Consider the following 25051-nt stretch of genomic DNA (forward strand, 5'->3'; position numbering starts at 1 on the left):
ATGTCTGGACGCGGGAAGCAAGGCGGCAAGGCGCGCGCCAAGGCCAAGACGCGCTCGTCGCGGGCGGGTCTGCAGTTTCCAGTCGGCCGCGTGCACCGTCTGCTCCGCAAGGGCAACTACTCGGAGCGGGTCGGGGCCGGCGCGCCCGTGTACCTGGCGGCCGTGCTCGAGTACCTGACGGCCGAGATCCTGGAGCTGGCGGGCAACGCGGCGCGCGACAACAAGAAGACGCGCATCATCCCGCGCCACCTGCAGCTGGCCATCCGCAACGACGAGGAGCTCAACAAGCTGCTGGGCCGCGTCACCATCGCGCAGGGCGGCGTGCTGCCCAACATCCAGGCCGTGCTGCTGCCCAAGAAGACCGAGAGCCACCACAAGGCCAAGGGCAAGTGAAATGTTAGCGAGACCAGCAGTTTCTCTCCCGCAAACCAAAGGCTCTTTTAAGAGCCACCCACATTTTCTAAAAAGCGCTGAAATACCTACAACCCTAGGTGACGTGTTTCACTATGTCATTTGAATTCAGGGAAATCTTGTTACACTTTCACTGTTTTAAATGTTATCCTATTTTTAAATATTGGGTAGCACAAACTCCCCTAATTATTACAAAGTGTTCATTTCTATTTTAAAATCTTACTTATATCTCCTATGTTGTAAAATTAGGTTCATGAAATGTTACATAATAACGTTACAAATGCAAGAAGAGTCTGTTAATGAAATTACAATTCTGTCAGGACCTAACTAAGGGTTGTAACCTATGTAAATGACAAACTATAGTAATCAAGACCAAAATATATCCACACGTTGAGACTTTAGTATATAAATGTACAGTTTACATACAAATGTACGTAATTATAAAAACAGTATATTCGAACTTGCGGTCAGAAAGTCTAAAACGTAGAAAGAAAAAGAGAACAAAGGAGAGATAATTGGCCAATCACATGTCACGGCGGGCTTTTTAAATTTTATGGCGGACAGCATTTTTAATAAAAATTATTTTATTTGTTCGTTTTGCCTTTTCACAAAAATGCCATGAATGTAGTGCACGCAAATCGACTCTAAATGAAATCTCACTTTTATGAACTCAATTTCAAGTAAACTAGGAGTAAATATGAACAAGAAATAAATTCTGATTCTATATTCAAATCTTAACGGCAATCCAATCATTTCTCGCTAAAGCAGCCTGAGAACCAATTAGATCATAGCGCGGGACCTGCGAACCAGACTGATCTATAAATACGGTCAGGACCAGCTGCTGGCTGCTCTCCGGTCGGGTTCCTCTCCTGTGGACGTGTCATGGCTCGCACGAAGCAGACGGCGCGCAAGTCGACCGGCGGCAAGGCCCCGCGCAAGCAGCTGGCCACCAAGGCGGCCCGCAAGAGCGCGCCGGCCACGGGCGGCGTGAAGAAGCCGCACCGCTACCGGCCCGGCACGGTGGCCCTGCGCGAGATCCGGCGCTACCAGAAGTCCACCGAGCTGCTGATCCGCAAGCTGCCGTTCCAGCGGCTGGTGCGCGAGATCGCGCAGGACTTCAAGACCGACCTGCGCTTCCAGAGCTCGGCCGTCATGGCGCTGCAGGAGGCGTGCGAGGCCTACCTGGTGGGGCTCTTCGAGGACACCAACCTCTGCGCCATCCACGCCAAGCGCGTCACCATCATGCCCAAGGACATCCAGCTGGCGCGCCGCATCCGCGGCGAGAGGGCGTAAACTAAGGCTGCTGTCTCTGGACTTTGAAAAAGGCTCTTTTCAGAGCCACCTACTTTTGTCAAAAAAAGCTGTTGTAATGCTTTCCTTCTTTCTCTTCGCCAAAGTAGTTTCTCTTTCCCAAGAACACTCGGGCCACGTTAGATGCATGCAATAATTTTTGTGACACTCTTGTTTGGCAAGGTCGTGGAGTTCTTCGCTTCATCTCAGAGGGGCTCCACTGTTCCCTTGCCAGGACGTCCTCCAAACTAGTTGGCTTGACTAGAAGGGCAGAGAACGCTTTCTAGATATTGGATCAAAAGGAATAGGGACTTCTATTTACATGCAGCCTTCTATCCTTGTGGAGTGTTAAAAGGACAACTTTTACTATTAACACTGGAGTCAAGGTCTAGGTGAATCAAATGAAGTGCATATTTTTTTAGTGGGTCTCCAATCCACTCTGTAGGCAAGAAAGCAAGTAAACCTTAATTTTTTTTGCATGGAGAAGTTGGTCTTCATGATGTTACCTTATGAGCTATCAAACTATAAAACTCAAAATTTGCCTAGGCTCATAGAGTGAGTTCTTCTAATATATATATATAATCACAAATAAGATGACTATCAGGAAGCTAAACCTAGTTCAAAGGCATATAGGACATTCTCAAGTCCATCGATAATTCAAGAAAATGAAGGAACAATATTCTTCCTCAACGTAAAACTTTGGGATTCAAGGCAGTTAAGCAACAATCACAGGAAAGCTCCCTCCACCCTTCCTGTTTTCTGCCTTAAGGCAGGAAGGGGATAAAGGCCATCCTGGAGACTTCTAGAATCAGCAGCTCAGAGAGACAGCAGAGGAATAAGCAAACCTTCCTGTTTCCTTCCCACGTATTTACCTTCTCAGGGTTTTCGGTCCTTAAAAGCCTAAAGCTGCCTTCCTTTGTCCCGCCACTTCTCTGTGTATCTATTGTTCTTTTTCAAGATGCTGCATAAACTGCAGGTCTAAGGCACCTCTTTGAGTTCCCTGGGTTTCTCCCATGTGTATATGAAATATACGTTAATAAACGTCTGATTATTTTTCTCCTGCTAATCTGTGTTTTGTAACAGAGTTCCCAGCCAAGAACCAAAATAGATGAAGGGAAAATTTCCCTCCCCTACAAAAGACTGAAATAAAACCCAAAGAGCAAATTTAGGTCAAAAAGGGTTATTGTCCTATGGCACAAATATAACTTCTAAATAATCTTTTCTACTGACATAATTTCCATCTTCAATGACGAAACTCACTAAAATGATCAACAACCTAAATTCACAGATTTTTCACAGATATTAGACCCTAATAGTCAAACAGAAGCACATTATATTAAAATAAGTCAAAAAACACTTGGACAGGCCTTTTAGACTGTGCTCTATATGACAATGGAAAGAAAAGCAGTCTATCCTTTTACTTTAACCTGATATTTGAGTATTTCTTAACAGGTTTCAGAGCTGTCCTAGTCTGCAACCAGTCTTTCTCTTGTCCTCAGTGACCCCATGACTGATGAAGAATCTGCTTTCCTATCTGCCCTTTCAACCTTACTGCTCACCAGTGATGATTTGCCATGCTCTGGAGGGACTAGTGTTAAATTTCCCAGGCCCAAAGAAGTGGAAAGGACCAGCAACTTTATGATACCCTGTTTGTCTCCAATCAAGTCAAAGTCACATGATATCACATACCTTTTTTCAAAAAGATGAAATTACACTTCAGAATATAGAAGATAAACACGTGGCAGAGTTTACTTAAAACATCACTGACTGGAAAAGGTAAAATGCTGGGGCACCTGGGTGGCTCAGTGGTTAAGGCCTCTGCCTTTGGCTCAGGTCATGATCCCAGGGTCCTCGGATCGAGCCTCGCATCGGGCTCTCTGCTCGGCGGGGAGTCTCCTTCCTCCTCTCTCTCTCTATGCCTGCCTCTCTGCCTACTTGTGATCTCTGCCTGTCAAATAAATAAATAAAATCTTAAAAAAAAAAAAAGGTAAAATGCTGAATCGGTTCAAAGAATATTAAAGAAACTAGAGTACTTATAAACAATTTAACACAGAAATATTGGAGTAGGATTGTTGAATGGGGTTAAAACAAAATTAGTAATGTTCAAGAGGTCATAAATCTTTGGGGATAGAGTCGTTCCACCTAATAGAAATTATTTGCATCTCTAGGAAATAGTCCCGTGCTAAATTCATTATATTCAGTCAAACATCAGGGAGATGATCAAAGTCCATTGTCCTACTATTTTTGTGTGGTCTTTAACCTTTTCTAATATTAATTATCATGGCCCATCCTTTTTTCCTTACTTCCAAATCTCAGATAATGTGTCTAATAATGTGAATCCTTGCTGAAAAAAAAAATACAAACATAGAACCTGTGAGATAAATTTCTGTGAAACTTCATGATGTGATTCCTTGACATTCTTACTATACTCGTTAATTAAATAGTAGACACTGTAACTGTTTCTAAACTCCAAAGTAATTGACCTGATTCTCTTATCTGTCTCTCTTGGTCTTTACCTCAATTCTAGAAACTATAACCATTCTCTAACCCTTCCCTTCCATTAGATGCTTTTTGTACTTCCACAGTGATTAATTTGCTTCTTTTTTTAAAATACCAGAAGATACATTCCCTTGTACACACTTAAGCTCTTTCAGACTATAATTGGGTTAGTAAACATTTTTGGATGTTCTCTCTATAAACAAAGCATACCTTCAGAAAACAATATTAGCACAGAATTTCAGCAAGTCTCCATCTCCTGATACCCTGACCTTGAAGAATTCCAAGGTCAACAATTTTTCTGGCTATCAAACTTTTGTTACTTTGATGAGTAATGCTTTCTTTGACAAGCCTCCCTTTTGTTCCCTAATGTCATTTTATTTTGTTATTTTTAAAAATTTTTGTACAATGCTTCACTTGAGTTTGGTGCCAGTCCCTGTAACTCGGTTTCTTAGAAATAAATATAGATGGTCCTTGAATGAAGCGTAGGGGCACCAATCCCTCTCACAGTAGAAAATCTGGGTATAACTGTTGACTCCCCAAAACTTAACTGCAAATAGCCTACGGTTGAGCAGGAGACTTACTGATAACATAAACAGTTGATAAACACATGTTTTATATATGATATGCATTATATACTGTATTCCTATAATAAAGTAAGCCTGAGATAAAAATATGTTTTTAAGAAAATCATAAAGAAGAGAAAACACACTTACCATGATCTATTGTGTTTACCAAAGACCAATCTATATATACATAGGCCCATGAAGTTCAAAGCCCTATTTTTCAAGGGTCAGCTTTACATTGAATGTCCACCACTACATTTCCAATGCTCAAAAGTGAGTCCAGGGCGCCTGGGTGGCTCAGTGGGTTAAAGCCTCTGCCTTCACCTCAGGTCATGATGTCAGCGTTCTGGGATCGAGCCCCACATCCAGCTCTCTGCTCAGCCGGGAGCCTGCTTCCCTTCCCCTCTCTCTACCTGCCTCTCTGTCTACTTGTGATCTCTGTCAAATAAATAAATAAAATCTTAAAAAAAAAAAAAAGTGGGTCCAGATCACTTAATCAGACAGTGTAGTCCTAGAAGGAACTGTGTTTGCGGTGAGAAGGCGGTGGTAATTCGGAAAAATATATAAATTTAAATGTAGCCATGTAAATTTAACACTGACCCCTAAACTCAAAGATTTACACTTACAAAGATATAGAAGTTATGAAAAATAAAAAATAAAAACTGAACATAATTCCAGATTGCAAAATGCCAAACTGAGAGATTTAAGAATATGGGGAAGAAAGTCAATCCCCGGGGCATGAAGACAGGATTTCCACAGGCCAAGTAGTTGGCACAGTGTTCCACACTTGACCTAGGATTTACCGTTTGATTTTCAAACCATTTTTGTGATGTCGGGATGAACAGTTCCATTCTACAGAAGAACAAATTAAAGTGAAATGGAGAGATCACTTCACAGAACAAACCATGGACCCCAGGTGAAGGGTAGGGAGGGTCCAGAGCGCAGGGGACGGGCTTCCAAGGAAAAAGGACCCCACACCCCGGACGTGAGTTCTTTCCACTCTCCGCGAGACCATCTTGCCAACATCACTATTCTACCTTGACTTAAATGACCAAAATGATTCAAGGGGAGGAGAGAAGCCAAAGTTTCGGGCCACATTTCAGATAGATACTTAGAATTCAAAGGAATGTAAAATTCGACAACGACTAGTCCACGGTGCGTAAGGATGTTTAGAGCTCAAACCTGAGAAACAGATACTAGCTTGGCAGGTACCATTATCTCAGTCCCTTGATAAACCAGAGAATTTCCCTTCCAGGCCTTAACCGGAGCTTGTTTGAGAGAATTCAGGGAAGGAACAGGGAGGGCCCAGCCCGGCGCACAGACTCGCTCGCGAAAGTGGGCGGGGAAAACCCGCGGCCGCCCCCGCCCCTCCCTTGCCCCACCCCCACCAAGCCCAGCCTCCGTCGTGGTTCTCAATGAGGTCCGCCACAGGGCTATAAGTGAACGCAAATTTGCCTGTTCTTTGTTCCTTTTCTGAAGCGAAATGTCTGGTCGCGGCAAGGGCGGGAAGGGCCTGGGCAAGGGCGGCGCCAAGCGCCACCGCAAGGTGCTGCGCGACAACATCCAGGGCATCACCAAGCCCGCCATCCGGCGGCTGGCCCGGCGCGGCGGCGTCAAGCGCATCTCCGGCCTCATCTACGAGGAGACCCGCGGGGTGCTCAAGGTCTTCCTGGAAAACGTGATCCGCGACGCCGTCACCTACACGGAGCACGCCAAGCGCAAGACGGTCACGGCCATGGACGTGGTCTACGCGCTCAAGCGCCAGGGCCGCACCCTCTACGGCTTCGGGGGCTGAGCCTCTGCCCTCGGGTTTGGTTTCTGTGAAAATCCTAAAGGCCCTTTTCAGGGCCACACAGTCTTTCATTTGAAGGAGCTGCTGACATGGGTGTACTGACGGTCTGCTTTTCTCACTTTTCTCAGGAGCAAGAATCAAGGTGTTATCCTGTTACTGGAAAGCGGTAATTGTTCAGCTTGTTAAAGGTACAATACTGGGTTTTGTCAACATGAGGTTTTCTATAATTGTAAAGAAGCCATACTATTTTCACTGGCAATTGCTTTTGGTTTTTAGAATTTCCTTAGCATGACTTAGCGATGCAAATAACCCTCACATACTAATGGATTAGGTATTTAAATCTAGTGAACTATTTCCTGGGAATAAAGCTTGATACCGAAGAAAATGTCTGTAATACTGTACTAGCCTATTTAACTCAATTCTCTTTTTAAGTTTAGCCAGATCAGCCTGTAGTTGAGCAACTCCAGAGAAAGGGTTCCATGAGCAGCTAAGACTGAGCTCTACCAGTGGCAGGCCTAGGTGGCAAACGGGTGCTTTTCTGCCCCATAAAGCACTTATGTTTGCATTATGTAAACTGATTGCCAATAAAGTATTTTTTAAGACTATTTGACATACGAGGAGAGCGCACGCGCACAGGGGGAGAGTGACTGGCAGAGGGAGAGGGAGAAGCAGACTCCCTGCTGAGCCAGGACCACTGTGGGACTCCCTCCCAGTACTGAGGGATCATGACCTGTACCAAAGGCAGTCGCTTAACCAACTGAGCCACCCAGGTGCCCCCAATAAAGTATGTTTAAGCCACAGAGATTTGGGGATTTGTTATGCCTTTTCACACATATTCCCTGATATTCTATAATAAAAGCAATATTAATGCATCTCACAAATCCTCTGGTTTCTCGGTTTTAAATTAAAAAAGGGAGGTGCACAGGCTCCTAGCCCTATGCTGGGATTCAAACAATGTACTCTCACATGTACGTACTTGCAAAGGAAAGGGGGGAGAAGCATCCTCCAAAATAATGACCAGGCGAATTATCTTCTGTGGTCTTGGCTTCAAGGGAAAGTCACTGGTGGTAGCCTATTTCAAAGCATTTTAGGATATTTGTAGCTTGTCTCCTTACCTCTTAGCACGGATTCCTTTCTGCAGGCAAATTGAACCAGGATAATGCAGGGGCAGGGGAAAGGAGAGAACCATTATTTAGTTAACTTTCTTTGGGTTCTTAGATGGCTTGTATTCTTCCTGATCGGTCCTATGATGATGGCCTCTAGAGCGGTCCCCAGTGTTCCCTTCTGGTGTTCACCCTTCTGTGATCTAGCCTCTTGAATGTGGACATGACTTGTGACAGCAGAGATGATGAGATGGAATTTTCTGTAGATAATCAGGTTATCTACCATGTTACGTGTATTAGGTAACGTGTCTTCCTCAACTGTTACATGCTGACTTGGATAGTCCAAGTATCCATGCTCGCAGGCCCAAATGACAAGAAATGGGGGGGTGGGGCTCTCTAGGAATTAAGGGAGGCCTCCAACTAACAGCCTACAAGCCTTTCAGCCAACAGCCAACAAGAAAGAAAATGGAATACTCAGCCGTACAACCACGAAGAAAAAGAATTCAGCCACCCAGTGGGTTTGGAAGATGATATTTTCCCGGTCAAGCATCCAAGACACCTCTATCCTAGCTAATATCTCAATATACAGGACTCGGCTACACCATGCCCAGACCCACAGAAACTGTCACATAATACATGTGGGTTGTTTCAGGCTATTAATTCAAGGTCATCTGTTATGCAGCAAGAGATAACCAAGTTAGCCAACATGCTTAGCCTCTTCCACAATCCATGTTCCATCTAAAATAACATATGAAGAGCTGAAACTGCAATCATTATCTAATGGAAGAAACACATTTAAAAAAGGGAAAAGGGGGGGGACCCTATAAGTGGGAACATTTTCTTTCATGACTATATAAAGCTTCATACATATCCCCAACACTGAACCGGCACATACGTCCATCAGGCCTTGCAGGCCTCCCTGATATCAAGCCCATCAACCTTGGCATGGACTCAACAATACATCTAAGTCATTTTACTTTCAGCAGCACGAAAACAAACTATTTTGAAATAATTAACACATGAAACCTGTTGGTTTCCATCCATATCTTGTGTGAGCCCTACATACCCATATCTTTGCTTACTATTTTTATTTTGTTTCATTTTACTTTTTTTTTTTTTTTGGTCTAAATGAATACAGAAGGAAATGAGGGAAATAAAAAATAAAAGATCAAAAATAGGGATTCAAAAACCAGCTCAATATGGAGGCCAAGAAAAATTAAAGCCACCTCACCTCATGATGTGGGAAACAGAGGAAGAAGAAAATCATTAAAATTCCTCACCTACTGACAAGCCCTTGAAACAGAGTGTCTCTCCCCTGGGGACTTAACTGCCCTCACCTTGAGGTTTTGCTAAGGACAATCCTAGCCTGCCCAACGACGTACCCCAACAGGTCCGACCAGGATCCTGTAAGTCTACTTTAACAATTCTTTTATCTCTAAACCTCCAAGATAGTGTTGAGAGTCATTCCCAAGTATATGGCCCACTGATAGACATCTAAAGGGTCTCACGAGAAGATTTTTATTATTGGTAGTAAATAACCTTTCTCCCAACAATAGCCCCTCAAGGTCCTAGAGACCTGCTTCCAAAATTCCTTGGAGACTTACATCATCCATAATCCCCTTTGTCCTCACCCACCAAGGAGTCCACCCCTACTCTGCCTTTAAAAGCTCTGACTGTAATCTGATTCGGGGTCCAAGTCCCTACTCCACTGTGTCGGGTATACTTGGACCCAAGCTAAAGCATGTCAAATAAACCCTCGTGTGATTGCATCGGTGCTTGGCTCCTTAGTGGTCTCTCAGACACGAAAACTCGAGCATAACACTCAACATGCTATACAATTAATTACATCAATAGCATAAAGGCAAAGTAAAGATAATTTAAAAATTGTTACTGTAAATTTAAAGAAATATTTTTGAAGCAGTCTCTAATAGTAGTTAAAATTAAAATTATAGGGTCCAGTAATTCCCCAGGCCTAGTTCAATATCTACGCTATGATGACTAAAAGTGAGACTTGGTGTCCTTTGTAAAATAACTTCATTCATGACTAACGTTTATGAAACACATACAATTATATTGTTATAATGCAGGCTTTGTATTTAAAGCAAATAACCCAAGTACATGTACTTAACTATAGGCAACTCTAAGCTCCAGACAGCAACTAAAAAATAATTTTAAAATTTAAATGAGTAGGGGCGCCTGGGTGGCTCAGTGGGTTAAATTAAAAAAAAAAATTTAAATGAGTAGACGAAACAGAAGGACAAATTAAAGAAGTAATGGACAAAGCACAAAAACCAGACTACCCTTTAGAGCTTTAGCCAAGTTCCTACTGTAAACATTCCCCCAAATCCATGCATACTAAGTATGCTGAGAATACTTATTACTGCTCTCAATATGCAAAAAGTGAGTGGCTCTAAAAAGAGCCTCTTTATGTAGCCAAATATAGGAAAACTTTCACTTGGAGCTGGTGTACTTGGTGACAGCCTTGGTGCCCTCGGACACGGCGTGCTTGGCCCGCTCCCCGGGCAGCAGCAGGCGCACGGCAGTCTGGATCTCCCGGGACGTGATGGTCGAGCGCTTGTTGTAGTGCGCCAGGCGGGATGCTCGCCCGCGATGCGCTGGAAGATGTCGTTGGCGAACGAGTTCATGATGCCCATGGCCTTGGATGAGATGCCGGTGTCGGGGTGCACCTGCTTCAGCACCTTGTACACGTACACCAAGTAGCTCTCCTTTTGGCTGCGTTTGCACTTCTTCTTTTTTTTTTTTTTTTTTCTTTCCTCAACTAGGAAAACACTGCCATTTATGAGTATTTGCCCTAAGCGGGATTATACGTTTTGCAAGCGTAAGGGCCTTGGTGTGCACTTATCTCAGAGTATCCAAAGTGCCTAGAGTCCGTCCTTGTTCTAACTTCTTTCCTCAACTGGGAACACACTGCCATTTATGAGTGTTCGCCTTAAGAGGGATTATAAGTTTTGGAAGCATAAGGGCCTCAGCGGGCACTTAATGTAGAGTATCCAACCTGCCTAGAGTCTGTCCTCTTTGTAACTTCTTTCCTCAACAGGGAACACTCTACCACATATGAGTATTCGCCTTAAGAGCGACTATACATTTTGAAAGCATAAGGGCCTTGGCGTGCACTTAACTCAAAGTATCCAACCAGCCTAGAGTCCGTCCTTGTTCTAACTTCTTTTTTTTTTTTTTTTGTCTATTTTCAGCGTAACAGTATTCATTGTTTTTGCACAACACCCAGTGCTCCATGCAGTATGTGCCCTCTCTATTGCCCACCAACCTGGTTCCTCAACCTCCCACACCCCCCCCCAAAAACCCTCAGGTTGTTTTTCAGAGTCCATAGTCTCTCATGGTTCATCTCCCCTTCCAATTTCCCTCAACTCCCTTCTCCTCTCCATCTCCCCATGTCCTCCATGTTCTTTGTTATGCACCACAAATAAGTGAGACCATATGATACTTGACTCTCTCTGCTTGATTTCACTCAGCATAATCTCTTCTTGCCTTCCTGCTTCTGCGCCTTGGTCACCGCCTTCTTGGGAGGACTTTTGGGGGCCAGGATAAATTTAGCAGTTTCCGGCATGGTAACCCCGAAGCTAGAGAAATGTAGAGAACCAAAAAAGAAAAAAAAGAGAAAAAAGGCGGGAGGGGGAAATCCCGAATTTTTATAACAAATACATGCAAACGAAGGTTCAAAAAAGCTATGTTTTTCATTGGACCAAAACTGGCCAATAACTTACTAGTATGTAAATTAGGAATACCAAACCCGCTTTCTTTATTGGACGAATGAACAAATGCTTTAAGAGACTCCAATAGGTTGATTTACAATACCGCTTGATTACTGTAAGTGCACACGCACACAGACACACACCGCCCAATAAAACCTTATTTTTATTTTGAAAATAAGCAGAAATCTTCGAATTTGGAGGAAAAACCAGGGAAGGAAATGCTACTATCGAGCCCACTCCAGTCGTCCTTTAGCTTCTTTGGCTTTGTCTCAAATCGTCCAGGGCTCCTCGGGTCTCTTCCAGCGAGAATCCCGAGAGGCGAGACAGTATTGTTAAGAAATCATTTCAAAAGACTCGATCGTCGCCGTCTTTTTCATCGTATCCCATTGCAAACGTTTACTCAGGACATTTCCCCCGCAATTACACCCCGGCTGACATTTTTCATTCCTCAAAACCAAACAGCACAGGCCAGTCACCGCCATGAGTCAGACCCGGTATTAAAGAGCCAGGGGCTCCGGGATACCGCAATTTTCAAACGTGAATCCTGAAAGAATGAAATTCTTTATGCTTTAACACCATGTCCTAGGACACGATGCTACAATGCACCAGATGTTTGCTGTTAAGTATAACGAAACAGAACTCAAGAGATACTTACAGGGGAATTTGCAAATAAGGAACGGGAATACCACCCAGACGGAAAGGGGTAACCGCAGAAAATGGCGGACATTTTTTAAGGGAAATTCTAAAGCACTTTCTCTTTCGAACATAATCTATTTTATCTATCTAAACAGATGAAAATTTCAGAATTATGCTAACGGTGATTAACGAGCGGTGAAGCACCACCGATGAAACAAGTAACTTGGAAATGAATTTTTGTTAAGGGGGGGCTGGGAAGATGGCGGCGAGTTGACATCGACCAATCGGATACGAGCGCGGATCGGCTGAGCCAATGACGGATCAGTCGTGCACTTCCGGAACCGGGCCTCCGAAGATTCCAGGGTCACCCACAGTCCAATCAGAGCGATTCTGCTCCTGTATAAAAGCAGGGCCGAGGACGTTTGTAGCTTTCCTTTCATCTCAGTGAGGCCATGGCTCGCACGAAGCAGACGGCGCGCAAGTCGACCGGCGGCAAGGCCCCGCGCAAGCAGCTGGCCACCAAGGCGGCCCGCAAGAGCGCGCCGGCCACGGGCGGCGTGAAGAAGCCGCACCGCTACCGGCCCGGCACGGTGGCCCTGCGCGAGATCCGGCGCTACCAGAAGTCCACCGAGCTGCTGATCCGCAAGCTGCCGTTCCAGCGGCTGGTGCGCGAGATCGCGCAGGACTTCAAGACCGACCTGCGCTTCCAGAGCTCGGCCGTCATGGCGCTGCAGGAGGCGTGCGAGGCCTACCTGGTGGGGCTCTTCGAGGACACCAACCTCTGCGCCATCCACGCCAAGCGCGTCACCATCATGCCCAAGGACATCCAGCTGGCGCGCCGCATCCGTGGGGAGAGGGCCTAAATTTGACTTCCTGACTTTATGCCAATTTAAACCCAAAGGCTCTTTTCAGAGCCAACCACTTTATTCTAAGACAGATGCCGTGGCACTCGATTTATTTTTCCATAAAGACCCAGCACCAACTAGGCGCAGTCCTGAAAAGCCTTTGAGGACCGTCGTATAATTAAGTTCTCTCTAAAAACTGGCAGTCTTCTATAAGATTTCAAATAGTAATTGCACAGTATTACTTTAAATATTTGCTTTTCTTTATTTCAAACGCAAGCATAGTACATTTAGGTTTTGGTTTTCAGGTGTGTTAGCTTTTTCCTTACCTGTAGATATGGCTAATTTCATCTTTTGTATGGTGGATGTTTTCTTGGTTCTTGCATTCTACGCCCTCTTCGAAGTTAACTTTTTCGGGCAGTTACAAGGGTTGACCCGTTAGTGGCTTTTGGGGACGAGACAGCCTTCGACTAACAATTCAAGGCTTCCAGGTATCTGTCCCAGAGGTCCCCTTGTTGAACACGCACGACCCCAAGGGGCCAGAACACTTGCTCTGCCCTTTGCGGAACATAATCTGGGGCCCAACTCCCTAGGGGCCGCCAGGAACTTGAGGACGGTGATCATGGATATACTCCAATGCCTTTTATAGGTGGCCAGCTCTTTGATTATTAGCTGGGGGGGGGGGGGGGGGGGGATAGGTAAAGATCTCAGCTTTCCCTGCGGGCTTCTTGGCCTCCCTCTTTACCACGGTCTGTAATACAGGCTAAGCAACCAAGGAGAGCAGCTTGGATGGGGCTCAGAAAGTACCACTGGGAGTGAAGAATACAAGGATTCGGATCCCCTTTAGTGACACTTCTTTTTTTTGTTGTTGTTAAGATTTAATTTCAGTAATGTCTACACCCAGTTGTGGGCTGGCTGGAATTTACCACCCTGAGATGGAGATCAAGAGTCACATCCTTTGCTGACAAGCCAGCCAGCTGCCCCTTAACTGATATTCCTAAGAGGCTCTTCAGTTTTCCTAAACTCTCTATATTATGCTCTAAATTAAATCTCACAAATTAATTTATGCTCTAAATTAAACCTCATATTTGTCACTAAAACATGACCATTCTTTAGAAGATGGATAGTTTTCTTACAGAAAATAATCTGTTCTCTATCCTTATAAGAAAATGGTTTTCTGTTATTACTCATTAAACAGATAATCCTTTCCCATGGAAATAACAGGTTCCTCAGTTTCTAAACTGGTAGCCCAATAGAAAAGAAATTGGGAATTCTCTTCTGAAACCATTCGGGCAGTTATTTGGAAAGGTAGAAGGATATTTGCTAATTGGGATACTGTATGCCATTTGGAAGGATGTCATCTATTTATATGCTTCAGCAAATTTAAGTTTGGAGATGGGAGAAGTTATCCTTAACTATAGAATTAAGAGGCCTCTGTCAATTTATTTTATGCGCCGTTTCCCCTCAAAGGATCACAAAGGAAAGAGATTAGACAGGTGGTACATTTAACAGGGACAAAGCTGTAAATAAGGTACACAGTTAGCCATAGTGAGAAGTCCTGGAAGTTTTATGGAAGAAATATTTGTTCTTGGAACTCTGTCCGACATTGAGACTTGGGAACATGGGAATAGGGATTTTAGGTCTCTATGGAAAAGAGTGTAGCTCTCCATAACTGAAAGCACTGAAGTGTTGGATACTTGTGATGTTGGATAGACCTCCATGCTGGACTGTGGTTTCCCAAATCCTGTACTGTCTGTAAGATTCTAGCACAGTCAGTTTCTTACTGTGTATTTCTCTCTCGCCAAATATTGCTTGTTAAGACACGAGGACATGGTGACCACAGAAAACATCTTGTCATATCATTAAATGCTATTTGGAAGGTCTAAAACATCTGGAATGGTCCTTTACCTAAAACAAATGCTCAGATTTTTTTTTTACTTAAATTGGAATTTCAAATAAAAAATTAGGACACCTGGGTGGCTCAGTCTGCTATGCATCTGCCTTCAGCTCAGGTCACGATCCTGGAGTCCTGAATCGAGTCCTGTTTCTGGCTCCCTGCTCCACAGGGAGCATGCTTCTGCCTCTGCCTCTGCCTCTCTCTCTGTCTCTCATCAATAAATAAACAAAATACTTTAAAATAATAAAAAATAAAAAATTATTGGAGAAAATGGGTGCCTAAGTGGCTCAGTCCATTAAATGTCTGCCTTTGGCTCAGGTCATGTCATTATCCCAGGGTCCTGGAATCAAGTCCTACTTCAGGCTCCTTGCTCAGCACAGAGTCTGCTTCTCAGTCTGCCCGTGCCCCTCACCCTTGCTCATGCTCTATCTTTCTCTCTCTCTCTCAGATAAATAAAATCTCTTAAAAAATGGTGGAATAGGGCCTCCTGGGTGGCTCAGTGGGTTAAAGCCTCTGCCTTTGGCTCAGGTCATGATCCCAGGGTCCTGGGATCTAGCCCCACATCGGGCTCTCTGCTCAGCGGGGAGCCTGCTTCCTCCTCTCTGCTTGCTTCTCTGCCTACTTGTGATCTCTGTCTGTCAAATACATAAATAAATAAAAATCTTTTTTAAAAATGGAGAAATAGATTACTGTTTGGTATATTGCTGATTATAGAAATTAAAGATTAAATGAGTTCATGTAATTTTAATATACAATTTTCCTAAGTAGAAATAAATTTAATGAGTGGGTCACAAATTGCCAGAAGTCAGGTATTAAGGCTCCAAAATATAAGGACAGTTCAATCACAATCTACTAATATTATCTATTATCTACAATTATTATTTTATTACTGCTTTACAGATAAGGAAACTGAAGAAGGTTTCAGATAAGGGGTATAGCCCAAACCTTTTCCATTAGGCATTACTATATTAAACAACTGCATCAACATAATACTCATCACTTATCCCTGAGGCCTTTTTTCTTAGGAAAAGCTGCCAGAGGAAGACTGACATCTTTATCTTAATTTTTTCATATCTGCTAAAGGAAATGGAATGATTTTGAAATTTTACAGGGTCCTATATGATTGTGAAGTTCTACTGTACTATAATTATAACAGCCAGTTGCAAAGATATGCACAACAATAAAAATATAACATGACCCTGGAAAATTTGTAGTCTTTCTGCTCATCATCCAAACATACTCATGTTTAAGACACACCACACACACACACAAACACACACACACACACAATTTTTTATTTTAAAAGGTATATATTGAAATAGTAGTACTTGTTATCAAATTTTCTAAATAAATGTTTATTTTATTGGAGAAGGATCACAAATATGATTCAGGTCACATTTCATACGTATCTACTGGTTCACAAAGTTGTACATCCATTTCAGGCTAACATGGTTGCCTATGATGACTGAAAGTCAACACAATTCAGAAATTCCATTTCATTCTGCATTCCCAACCTACTACATCTGCCCATGGGTAAATATTGATATTTGATATCAAGAGACTTTTTTACCATTAAAAACTATAAATATTTTTGGTTTTCTTTTTGCAGTACACACTTTTTGCCCCAACACACGGGCTGCATACCTCAGAAAGTAAAGGAAATAATGTATAAGTCAAGCAAAGGGGAAAAGGGATGTAAAAGGGGCAGAGAAATTTTTTATTCTTAGCTTCCCACATAGAAAAACAGAAAACAAAATTAATCTGCTTAATATCTGGGGATAATCTCACCTATTGGACAGAATCAAAAACGCAGTCCATTCTAATGAGATAATCACTTCACTCCTGTCAGAATGGCTAAAAATAAAAAGATAAGAAACAACAGGTGTAGGCAAGAATGTGCAGAAAAAGGTGCACTATCTCGTGCACTCATGCGCTGTTGGTCGGAATGTGAACTGCTACACCACTATGCAAAACACAATACAGCTTCCTCAAACATTAAAAAGAGAATGACACCCAATAATCACAGTACTGAGTATCCAAAAACTATGAAAACATTCACTCAAAGGGATACATGGACCCCTATGTTTATTGCAGCATTATTTACAATTGCCAAATTATGGAAGCAGCTCAAGTGTCCATCATCAGCTGATGAATGGATAAAGAAGAGGTGGTATAGATATAAACACAATGGTGGGGCGCCTGGGTGGCTCAGGGTGTTAGGCCTCTGCCTTTGGCTCAGGTCATGATCTCAGGGTCCTAGGATCGAGCCCCACATCTGGCTCTCTGTTCAGCGGGGAGCCTGCTTCCCCTTCTCTGTGCCTGTTTGTGATCTCTCTCTGTCAAATAAATACATAAAATTACACACACACACACACATACACACAATGGGATATTACTCGGCCATAAAAAAGAATACAATCTTGCCATTTGCAACAACTTGGACAAAGCTAGAGAGTATAACACTAAGCGAAATAAGTCAGTCAAAGAAAGGCAAATACCATATGATCTCACTCATATGTGGAATTTAAGAAATGAAATAAAAGAGCAAAGTGGGGTGGGGAGGTAAGGAGAAACCAAGAAACAGACTCTTAACTATAAAGAACAAACTGATAGTTACCAGAGGGAATTTGGTTAGGGGATGAAGATTAAAAACTACACTTCTCGGGATGTCTGGGTGGCTCAGTGGGTTGAGCCGCTGCCTTTGGCTCAGGTCGTGATCGCAGGGTCCTGGGATCGAGTCCTGCATCGGGCTCCTTGCCCAGCAGGGAGCCTGCTTCTCTCTCTGCCTCTGCCTGCCTCTCTGCCTGCTTGTGCTCTCTCTCTGACAAATAAATAAATAATTTTTTTTTATTTTTTATTTATTTTTATTTATTTATTTTTATTTATTATTTATATGAGTACACTTCTCATGATGGGAAAACAAAACAAACAAACGAAACACCTCAGTCAATTAAAAACATACTTAGAGACGTGGGAAAATGAGACAAAGAAGAATAACATGCTAAGGTATAATTTAAAGAGAGAAAAGAATAAGAGCATAGTGAATTATTTGCCATTAATAATAATGGCACCCACCAGTTAAATATGATTAAAACACATATGAGAAGACTTTTTAATTAGGGGAATTTATTTATGGAGATGGAAGTTGAAACAGAATTGGAAAGACTCTCCCAGGTAGAGAGGAAAGAAGGAAATGGCAGGTGAACAATTTGTTTAAAAAAAAGAAAGAAAGTGGGGTGACTGGGTGGCTCAGTGGGTTAAGGCCTCTGCCTTCAGCTCAGGTCATGATCCCAGGGTCCTGGGATCGAGCCCCGCATCGGGCTCTCTGCTCAGCTGAGAGCCTGCTTCCCTTCCTCTCTCTCTGCCTGCCTCTCTGCCTACTTGTGATCTTTGTCTGTGAAATAAATAAATAAAATCTTTAAAAAAAAAAAAAGAAACAAACAAACAAACAAATGAAGCATTGAAAGGTCCATGTGAGTTGTTATTAGTGTTGATTAATGCAAGCAGAATGTATGATGATGAGAAAAGACTACAAAGTTCTCACTTGAACCAAAGGCCACAGGGAACCAGTGACTCTATTCCTAAGACATGTAACAGAATGACCAGAATTGAGGAATTGGGGTCTGGAGCACTGGAATTAGGAAGCTGCTTAGGAAACAATATCATCCCAAGTATGAGAGGAGAAGGAGCATGCAAGAAAGGAGAAAATGTCAGTGTCCTAGACTCTTCAAACATCAACCAAATGATTTAGTGACTCACAGGAATTATCAATGCCTCAAAGCAGTGCCATGATTCACTGCACTCCCTCTAGCTGTAAGGAGTCAGGTGATTACTAAGCAGAAAGCAGAAAGCGGTTTGTTGAGCCTGGTCCTAAAATTTACTTGTGCCTCAGACCTATGCCATGTGTGTAAGTACCCTCCTGCCTTTAAGAAAATTTGAACGTGCGCTTCCCACTTGCCATGCTAAGACCACCAGTAGATCGATCGATATTGATTGGTTGACTGATTGCTTGGGTCGTGTGGCTCGGAGAGAACTACTCACACAGGCTCCTGTCTGAGGTTTTGCCATCCTCAAGTATCAATTTATTGGGTTTTCCTAAACCTGGAGTTTTGCCACTATGGTTGGTGGGACCATCTTTGTGCAACAAAAAAGCATCAGAAACCCAAGCGTGAGTATTTCAAGAGATCCTCACAGGGAGACATCCTAGGGATGTGACTAAATGGTGACTGGGAATGAGTTTCCTGCTCCCTCATCTTCCTGGTACAGAACACAGATGTCTTTAGTCTTCTTGACTCATAATTTGACTGTAACAAAAGTTTGGGGAGATGGAAAAAGACTGGAATAAGTTCTGATGCCCTTGAAAACAAAAGCCTGTCCAAGGGAAAGGAATTTGAATACTAATTTACACAGACCACAGAGTAAAACTAAGTCACTGATTGAATCATGTTTAAAATTGTGTCTGATGCATTCCAAAGGCCTTGTGAATTAGATAACTCACAAAGGGCCTAAAACAGAATCACATGCTTCTACTACCTTCCTGGAGGAGCCTAAAAAAGAAACCAAGAACTCCACGCCTTTCGTAGTTCACATAGTAGATGGGGCGCAGCGTAAAGAAACAGACCCTAGGAACAAAGAAACTTGAGTTGCCGACCCAGGTCCACCATTTACAGGCAAGGCAACTTTGTTCCTCTTTCTAAACCATAATGTTCTTAATTATGAAACAAGGATTTTAACTCTGCCTAAGGCAAATGCTATATAGGGAGGGGATCAGAATGTTCTGCGAAGTGTAAGGAACTACTGAGAAATTTCATAGTCATTTTGACCACTCAATGAATGCCGCATCGTGCCATAATTCTCTTATTCCTCATTGCTCTTCAACAGAAGTCTAGTGCTCTCATTCTGGGTATAAGAGAGCTCAAAGGTCCCTAGCCCCTTATCTTTCCTGCTCCACACAAACTCTTGTCTTCAGAAAGATTCTTTTGAGTAAATATACTTCACATTCCCTCCATTTATCCCCATCTCATTCTCAAACAAGCCACTGTCATAAGGGTTTTTTGGACTCTTTTTTTTTTTTAATATTTATTTATTTATTTGATAGACAGAGATCACAAGTAGGCAGAGAAGCAGGCAGAGAGAGAGAGGGAAGCAGGCTCCCCGCCGAGCAGAGCCCAATGCGGGGCTCGATCCCAGGACCCCGGGATCATGACCTGAGCCGAAGGCAGAGGCTTTAACCCACTGAGCCACCCAGGCGCCCCGGGTTTTTTGGACTCTTAATGGAAAGAAGAAACTAGGGTTTGCAACTTCAATTGAGAAAAACCAAACTCCTACTTCGAAGAGCTAGAAAGATACAGGCTATAGCACCTGTTGTGGGAAAGTTTACGTAGTCAGTTTCAATAAGTTATTAACCAATAAGTATGGGAGAGGGACGCTGCAAATAAAGTAATTAAGTGAAAAGGTATTTAAACTATGAGGTATCTCTGTGCCCACTGGAGATATGCTCACCAGTCTATGACTTCTTTCCTACTATAGACTCTGGATAGTCTGGGGAAACCTACAGTCACCTTCTCAATACGTAAAGCATATGGGGTAAGAAAGCAACATTAAAATTGTTATCAAAGTGTATTTTGTTAAAGTATGTGCATATAATAATGTTTCATTAAGAGCACATATAACTAAAGAAGCAGGCAGAATAATGAACGTCCGGGCGCCTGGGTGGCTCAGTGGTTTAAGTCTCTGCCTTCGGCTCAGGTCATGATCTCAGGGTCCTGGGAATCGAGCCCCGCATCGGACTCTCTGCTCAGTGGGCCTGTTTCTCCCTCTCTCTCTGCCTCCCTCTCTGCCTACTTGTGATCTCGCTCTCTCTGTCAAATAATAAATAAAATATTTAAAAAACAATAATAATGATGAACGTCCATGTCAAGAGTTCGGAATAAGTGTAAACTTTATTTCAATACATCTGCAGTACTTAAGTGATGAGAACGCGTCTGTGCTCGCCAGTTGCATGCAGCAAGACTCCACTTTCCCGGTCCCCGGAGGTTTTTCAAAACCTCTGAAAAAGCCACAGACACTTGCAAAACCCATTGTGATTTTACACACGCAATTGAAGGAAATGCTAAACAACATTTATACTTTATGAAAATAAAGACAAATGTTTCCCCATCCGGGTTTGCAGACCCATAATGAAGGACTCAAATTTTTGCCAAGATTTCCCAGTAAAATTAAGTGGGCTTCCTTGAAATAAGAAATAAAAATAAAAAGACCTCAGCCCTGAGAACAAAACATCCAGATCAACCCATCTAGGACGCATTTATTTTGCCCTGGTCACCTCAACTCCTGGAACTTTCTAGCCAAACACGGAGCCAAAAAGAGAAATTTTTCTTTTATCGTTTCTCTTTTCCTATTCCTTGCATATTCGGCAGAAATATTCCACAGCCAACCACGGCCCCCTGGGATTTCACAGGGAAGATAAATTATAAGCCATCAGAGGTGACATTTATCTTGTTTTCTATTCCTTAGAATCAGGGGTGTAAATAATGACGCAGCTTTACCGATGAATAGCGTGAACGGTACCCCAAAGGAGGACTCCATGTGATCACGGAAAAGAATTCGAGATTCTCTAGTGCTTCACAATATACACCTCCAGTATCTCAACCTCTAATTGGTGAAGTATTTTCTTTCTCGAGCGCACACGTAAGCCAAGAGTACCTTTGATTGGCTAATTCTCAACAGCCGCTGCAAACCAATGGGAAAGGAAATCTTACCGAACAGCCAGACTTCAATAACCCCTTCCTCAGACAAATCTCGAGAATTACACTTTCTTCTCTAAAATGTCCGGTCGCGGGAAGCAGGGCGGCAAGGCGCGCGCCAAGGCCAAGACGCGCTCGTCGCGGGCGGGTCTGCAGTTCCCGGTGGGCCGCGTGCACCGCCTGCTCCGCAAGGGCAACTACTCGGAGCGGGTCGGGGCCGGCGCGCCCGTGTACCTGGCGGCCGTGCTCGAGTACCTGACGGCCGAGATCCTGGAGCTGGCGGGCAACGCGGCGCGCGACAACAAGAAGACGCGCATCATCCCGCGCCACCTGCAGCTGGCCATCCGCAACGACGAGGAGCTCAACAAGCTGCTGGGCCGCGTCACCATCGCGCAGGGCGGCGTGCTGCCCAACATCCAGGCCGTGCTGCTGCCCAAGACCGAGAGCCACCACAAGGCCAAGGGCAAGTGAAGGTTTTGAACAGTTAACAGCTATTTCTTCCCAAAGGCTCTTTTCAGAGCCACCAATTGCTCCTACGAGAACTGTGACCCGACTGGGCTAGAAACCAGCTATTTCCGGCCAAGCAGCCCGGTGCGCGCTAAAAAAGGACCCGTGGAAGCCAATCAGACGCAGGCGGTAAATTTTGAAAAACCTCCGAGGACTGGGAACGGGCAAACGTGCTACACGCAGGGAGAGCGACCACAGGACAGGTGAATTTGCAAAGTAAGCTTACTTAATAGTTACTAAGCTCTTTTGCCTGATCGTAGTGGGTGGCTCTGAAAAGAGCCTTTGAGATTTCCAAAGCAGGACATCCCGCTACAAGTTTTACTTCTTCTTAGGCGCCGCCTTCTTTCCCTTTGTAGCTTTGGGCTTGGCTGTCTTAGGCTTGGCCGCCTTGGGCTTCGGGGCTTTGGCCTTGGCTGGGCTCTTGGCCGCCTTTTTGGGCTTGGCCGCCTTGGCCTTCTTCGGACTCTTGGCCACTTTCTTGGCGACAGCCGCCGCCGCGGGCTTCTTCGCCTTCTTGGGGGTCTTCTTGGCGCTCTTCTTGGGGGCGCTGGCCCCCGCGGCCTTCTTAGGCTTCTTGGCCGCCCCGGCTGCCTTCTTGGGCTTGGCCGCGCCCGCCTTCTTGGCCTTAGGCTTGGCCTCGCCGGAGGCCGCCTTCTTGTTGAGCTTGAAGGAGCCCGAGGCGCCGGTGCCCTTGGTCTGCACCAGGGTGCCCTTGCTCACCAGGCTCTTGAGGCCCAGCTTGATGCGGCTGTTGTTCTTCTCCACGTCGTAGCCGGCGGCCGCCAGCGCCTTCTTGAGCGCCGCCAGGGACACGCCGCTGCGCTCCTTGGACGCGGCGACGGCCTTGGTGATGAGCTCGGACACCGGGGGCCCGGACGCCTTGCGCTTGGCGGCAGCAACACCCGTTTTCTTCGCCTTCTTCTTAACAGGTGTTTTCTCTGCAGGTGCGGGAGCAGCAGGAGCGGCTGGCGCGGTCTCCGACATTTTTCTGCTTTGCCAACAAAGACAAAAAGTACGCTCAAACTGTCAGAACGGCGTGGCCGGGAGACCGGCGGCCGCGGCTTTATATAGAGAGCGGCTGAGTGATGATTGGTCGCCTGCGCGGTGCGCCGCGCCGCTCAGAAGGGCTCCTCCGCTCTGCAGTGTGGCTGTGTTTCTTTCCCCTCGAAAAAGAAGAAAAATGTAAGAAATCCGGGCATGAAATAATTAGAGATTTGGGGGAAATGGATCCAAGAGTCTTCGGGCTTCATTCCTGCCGTATTTGCTATACCTAGTTTCAAAACCAATACCCTGAAACTTTCCCGATTCCCCCAACTCTCTTTAAGACCCCGGTCACATTGAGACAACTTTCAGATTTTCCTTAAAAATACTATTTCTCTCTCTTTCCTTTGCACGTCTGTCTCCCAGGGCATTGTTCTGCACATTCCTTTCTTTGCAGGTTTATATAAATAAGCTCATTTTTACTCAAATATACAAGGAAAGACGCTTTTTTCGCGAGAGCAATAGCACAGCTCTCCTCCAGTTGTTTGCACGAAGCCTTGGGAATTGGCACTGGGATAGAAAATTCTACGAACAAGATGGATAACTATTTTTTTTAATAGATTCATTTTTAAGTATTACAGTGACCAGTGCGTAGACTGTGTTTGATCCCCGTGTTTAGGAAATTTAAACTTTTGAGGAAGGGGGAGGGGGAGCAAGGATGTTCCATTCCTTTTTCACGTAAAAAGTTCTAAATGGCAACTTTCCTAAAATAGTGGTAGAATAGATTTTTCAGACCTGGAACGGGCATTAGAGATCAACCACCAAATCTACAAGGAGGGAAAATGAATTATGAAGCCTTAGAATGATATTTCTACCTCATTTTACCAGTTAGGAGCTGAAAAACACAAACTCATGTGTTTAAACCCCATCTCTTTAAAACTGGAAATTACTTAGTGACACCCTGTCCATAAGATATGTTCCCCCCAATGCTTAGCATAGAATTTTGTATCTATTTCCTGTATTTAAAAATGATATTTAAAATACAGATTTTATTTGGCTCTTTTCCAACATTGCCAGTAGGGACACAAGATTAGAAGGAAAAACTTCTCATTTATATCACTCTTTCTGAATTCTCATAATGTTCTGGGCTTTTTACTAACAGAATATGAACTAGGCTGTCACAATCTCAATTACTTGGCTAAATGTTTCCACCTAAGAAGTAGAACAAACATTTCTCAGCCAACGTGACCCACTTTACTATGTTATTGTTGGTTTGCAATACAATAGAGCTAATGAAATTAGGTAAATGTTGAATAATGAAGCACAAATTTAACGCTATCTTCTAAGTAAATTAAACTCCATGCTTATTAAGACAAATAAACAAGAACAGTGTTTTGGTGTTAGTTCTCTTCTAACAAATACCCCTGTTTCCAAAAATTTTGGTGTTCTGGCTTACATTCCATGATGATTTAAGAATTTTTTCAAATGAATCCAAGATAGGATCATCAGTTTTGAAAATGTCATCTCTCTACACTTAACTAATTCCATAAAAGTCCTTTGGCCTGTTCTTAAATAGTCATTTATTGACAGGCATGGACTGAAACCAGGCCTCTGGGACTTGAGTCCATGTTAAAAACCAAACACACATTCTGTGTATAGAGAGAACACTTACAGGACTGGCTCTGAGGCACAGAGTTCTCCCTAAGCAGATGTTTCATGTGTGTCTAGAAGGGGCTGTTTGTCATCCTTAGGGGCATCGGTGTCAACAGCAGTGGTCCCAGACATCACGAAAGCCCTATCCCTTTTCAGAGCAGAGGCTAGTATTAACCAGACCTAAAGATAGAGTTAAAACTCAGATTTCTAAAACTTTACGGTGTTGGTCATCATTGTAGTCAAAGCGTCAGGTTTTGAAAAGTCCCTGGAATTGCTCTCCAAGTTAAGGTGGGTGACAACACCCACAGCAGAAGCCACGGAGCCATTCTTGCACAGGTCTTGCTGGTTCCTAGGGCTATTGAGGTTTCAAGTAAGTGAGAAGAGCTTGGCGCTATTTCCT

General features: G+C 43.9%; 5 protein-coding genes and 1 pseudogene across 5 annotated transcripts in view; 4 read left to right on the forward strand and 2 right to left on the reverse strand.

Moving 5' to 3' along the window:
- LOC123942369 (histone H2A type 1-B) lies at positions 1-22017 on the forward strand. The gene is made up of 2 exons (XM_046006273.1): positions 1-394; positions 21983-22017. Exon 1 carries the CDS (start codon positions 1-3, stop codon positions 391-393), a length of 393 nt encoding a protein of 130 aa, XP_045862229.1. The 3' UTR covers position 394; positions 21983-22017.
- LOC123942361 (histone H3.1) lies at positions 518-2696 on the forward strand. The gene has a single exon (XM_046006264.1). The coding sequence runs from the start codon at positions 1294-1296 to the stop codon at positions 1702-1704; it is 411 nt and encodes a 136-aa protein (XP_045862220.1). The 5' UTR covers positions 518-1293; the 3' UTR covers positions 1705-2696.
- LOC123942407 overlaps positions 6247-25051 on the forward strand; it is a 22081-nt gene continuing 3276 nt past the window's right edge. Inside the window, 2 exon segments of the mRNA XM_046006322.1 lie at positions 6247-6532; positions 12443-12811. Of these exon segments, the coding sequence (XP_045862278.1) occupies positions 6247-6532; positions 12443-12811 (655 nt within the window).
- Positions 10110-11244, reverse strand: LOC123942396 (annotated as a pseudogene).
- Positions 20710-21995, forward strand: LOC123942379 (histone H2A type 1-B-like). Its single transcript, XM_046006284.1, has one exon. It carries the CDS (start codon positions 21592-21594, stop codon positions 21979-21981), a length of 390 nt encoding a protein of 129 aa, XP_045862240.1. The 5' UTR covers positions 20710-21591; the 3' UTR covers positions 21982-21995.
- Positions 22328-23050, reverse strand: LOC123942353 (histone H1.3). Its single transcript, XM_046006256.1, has one exon. It carries the CDS (start codon positions 22999-23001, stop codon positions 22336-22338), a length of 666 nt encoding a protein of 221 aa, XP_045862212.1. The 5' UTR covers positions 23002-23050; the 3' UTR covers positions 22328-22335.

This window comes from Meles meles, chromosome 5 (genome assembly GCF_922984935.1).
Source record: "Meles meles chromosome 5, mMelMel3.1 paternal haplotype, whole genome shotgun sequence".
NCBI lineage: Eukaryota > Metazoa > Chordata > Mammalia > Carnivora > Mustelidae > Meles > Meles meles.

Excerpts from the sequence above, each read along its gene's own strand:
- LOC123942369 (XM_046006273.1), top strand. The coding sequence starts at position 1 with ATGTCTGGACGCGGGAAGCAAGGCGGCAAGGCGCGCGCCAAGGCCAAG.
- LOC123942361 (XM_046006264.1), top strand. The coding sequence starts at position 1,294 with ATGGCTCGCACGAAGCAGACGGCGCGCAAGTCGACCGGCGGCAAGGCC.
- LOC123942379 (XM_046006284.1), top strand. The coding sequence starts at position 21,592 with ATGTCCGGTCGCGGGAAGCAGGGCGGCAAGGCGCGCGCCAAGGCCAAG.
- LOC123942353 (XM_046006256.1), bottom strand. The coding sequence starts at position 23,001 with ATGTCGGAGACCGCGCCAGCCGCTCCTGCTGCTCCCGCACCTGCAGAG.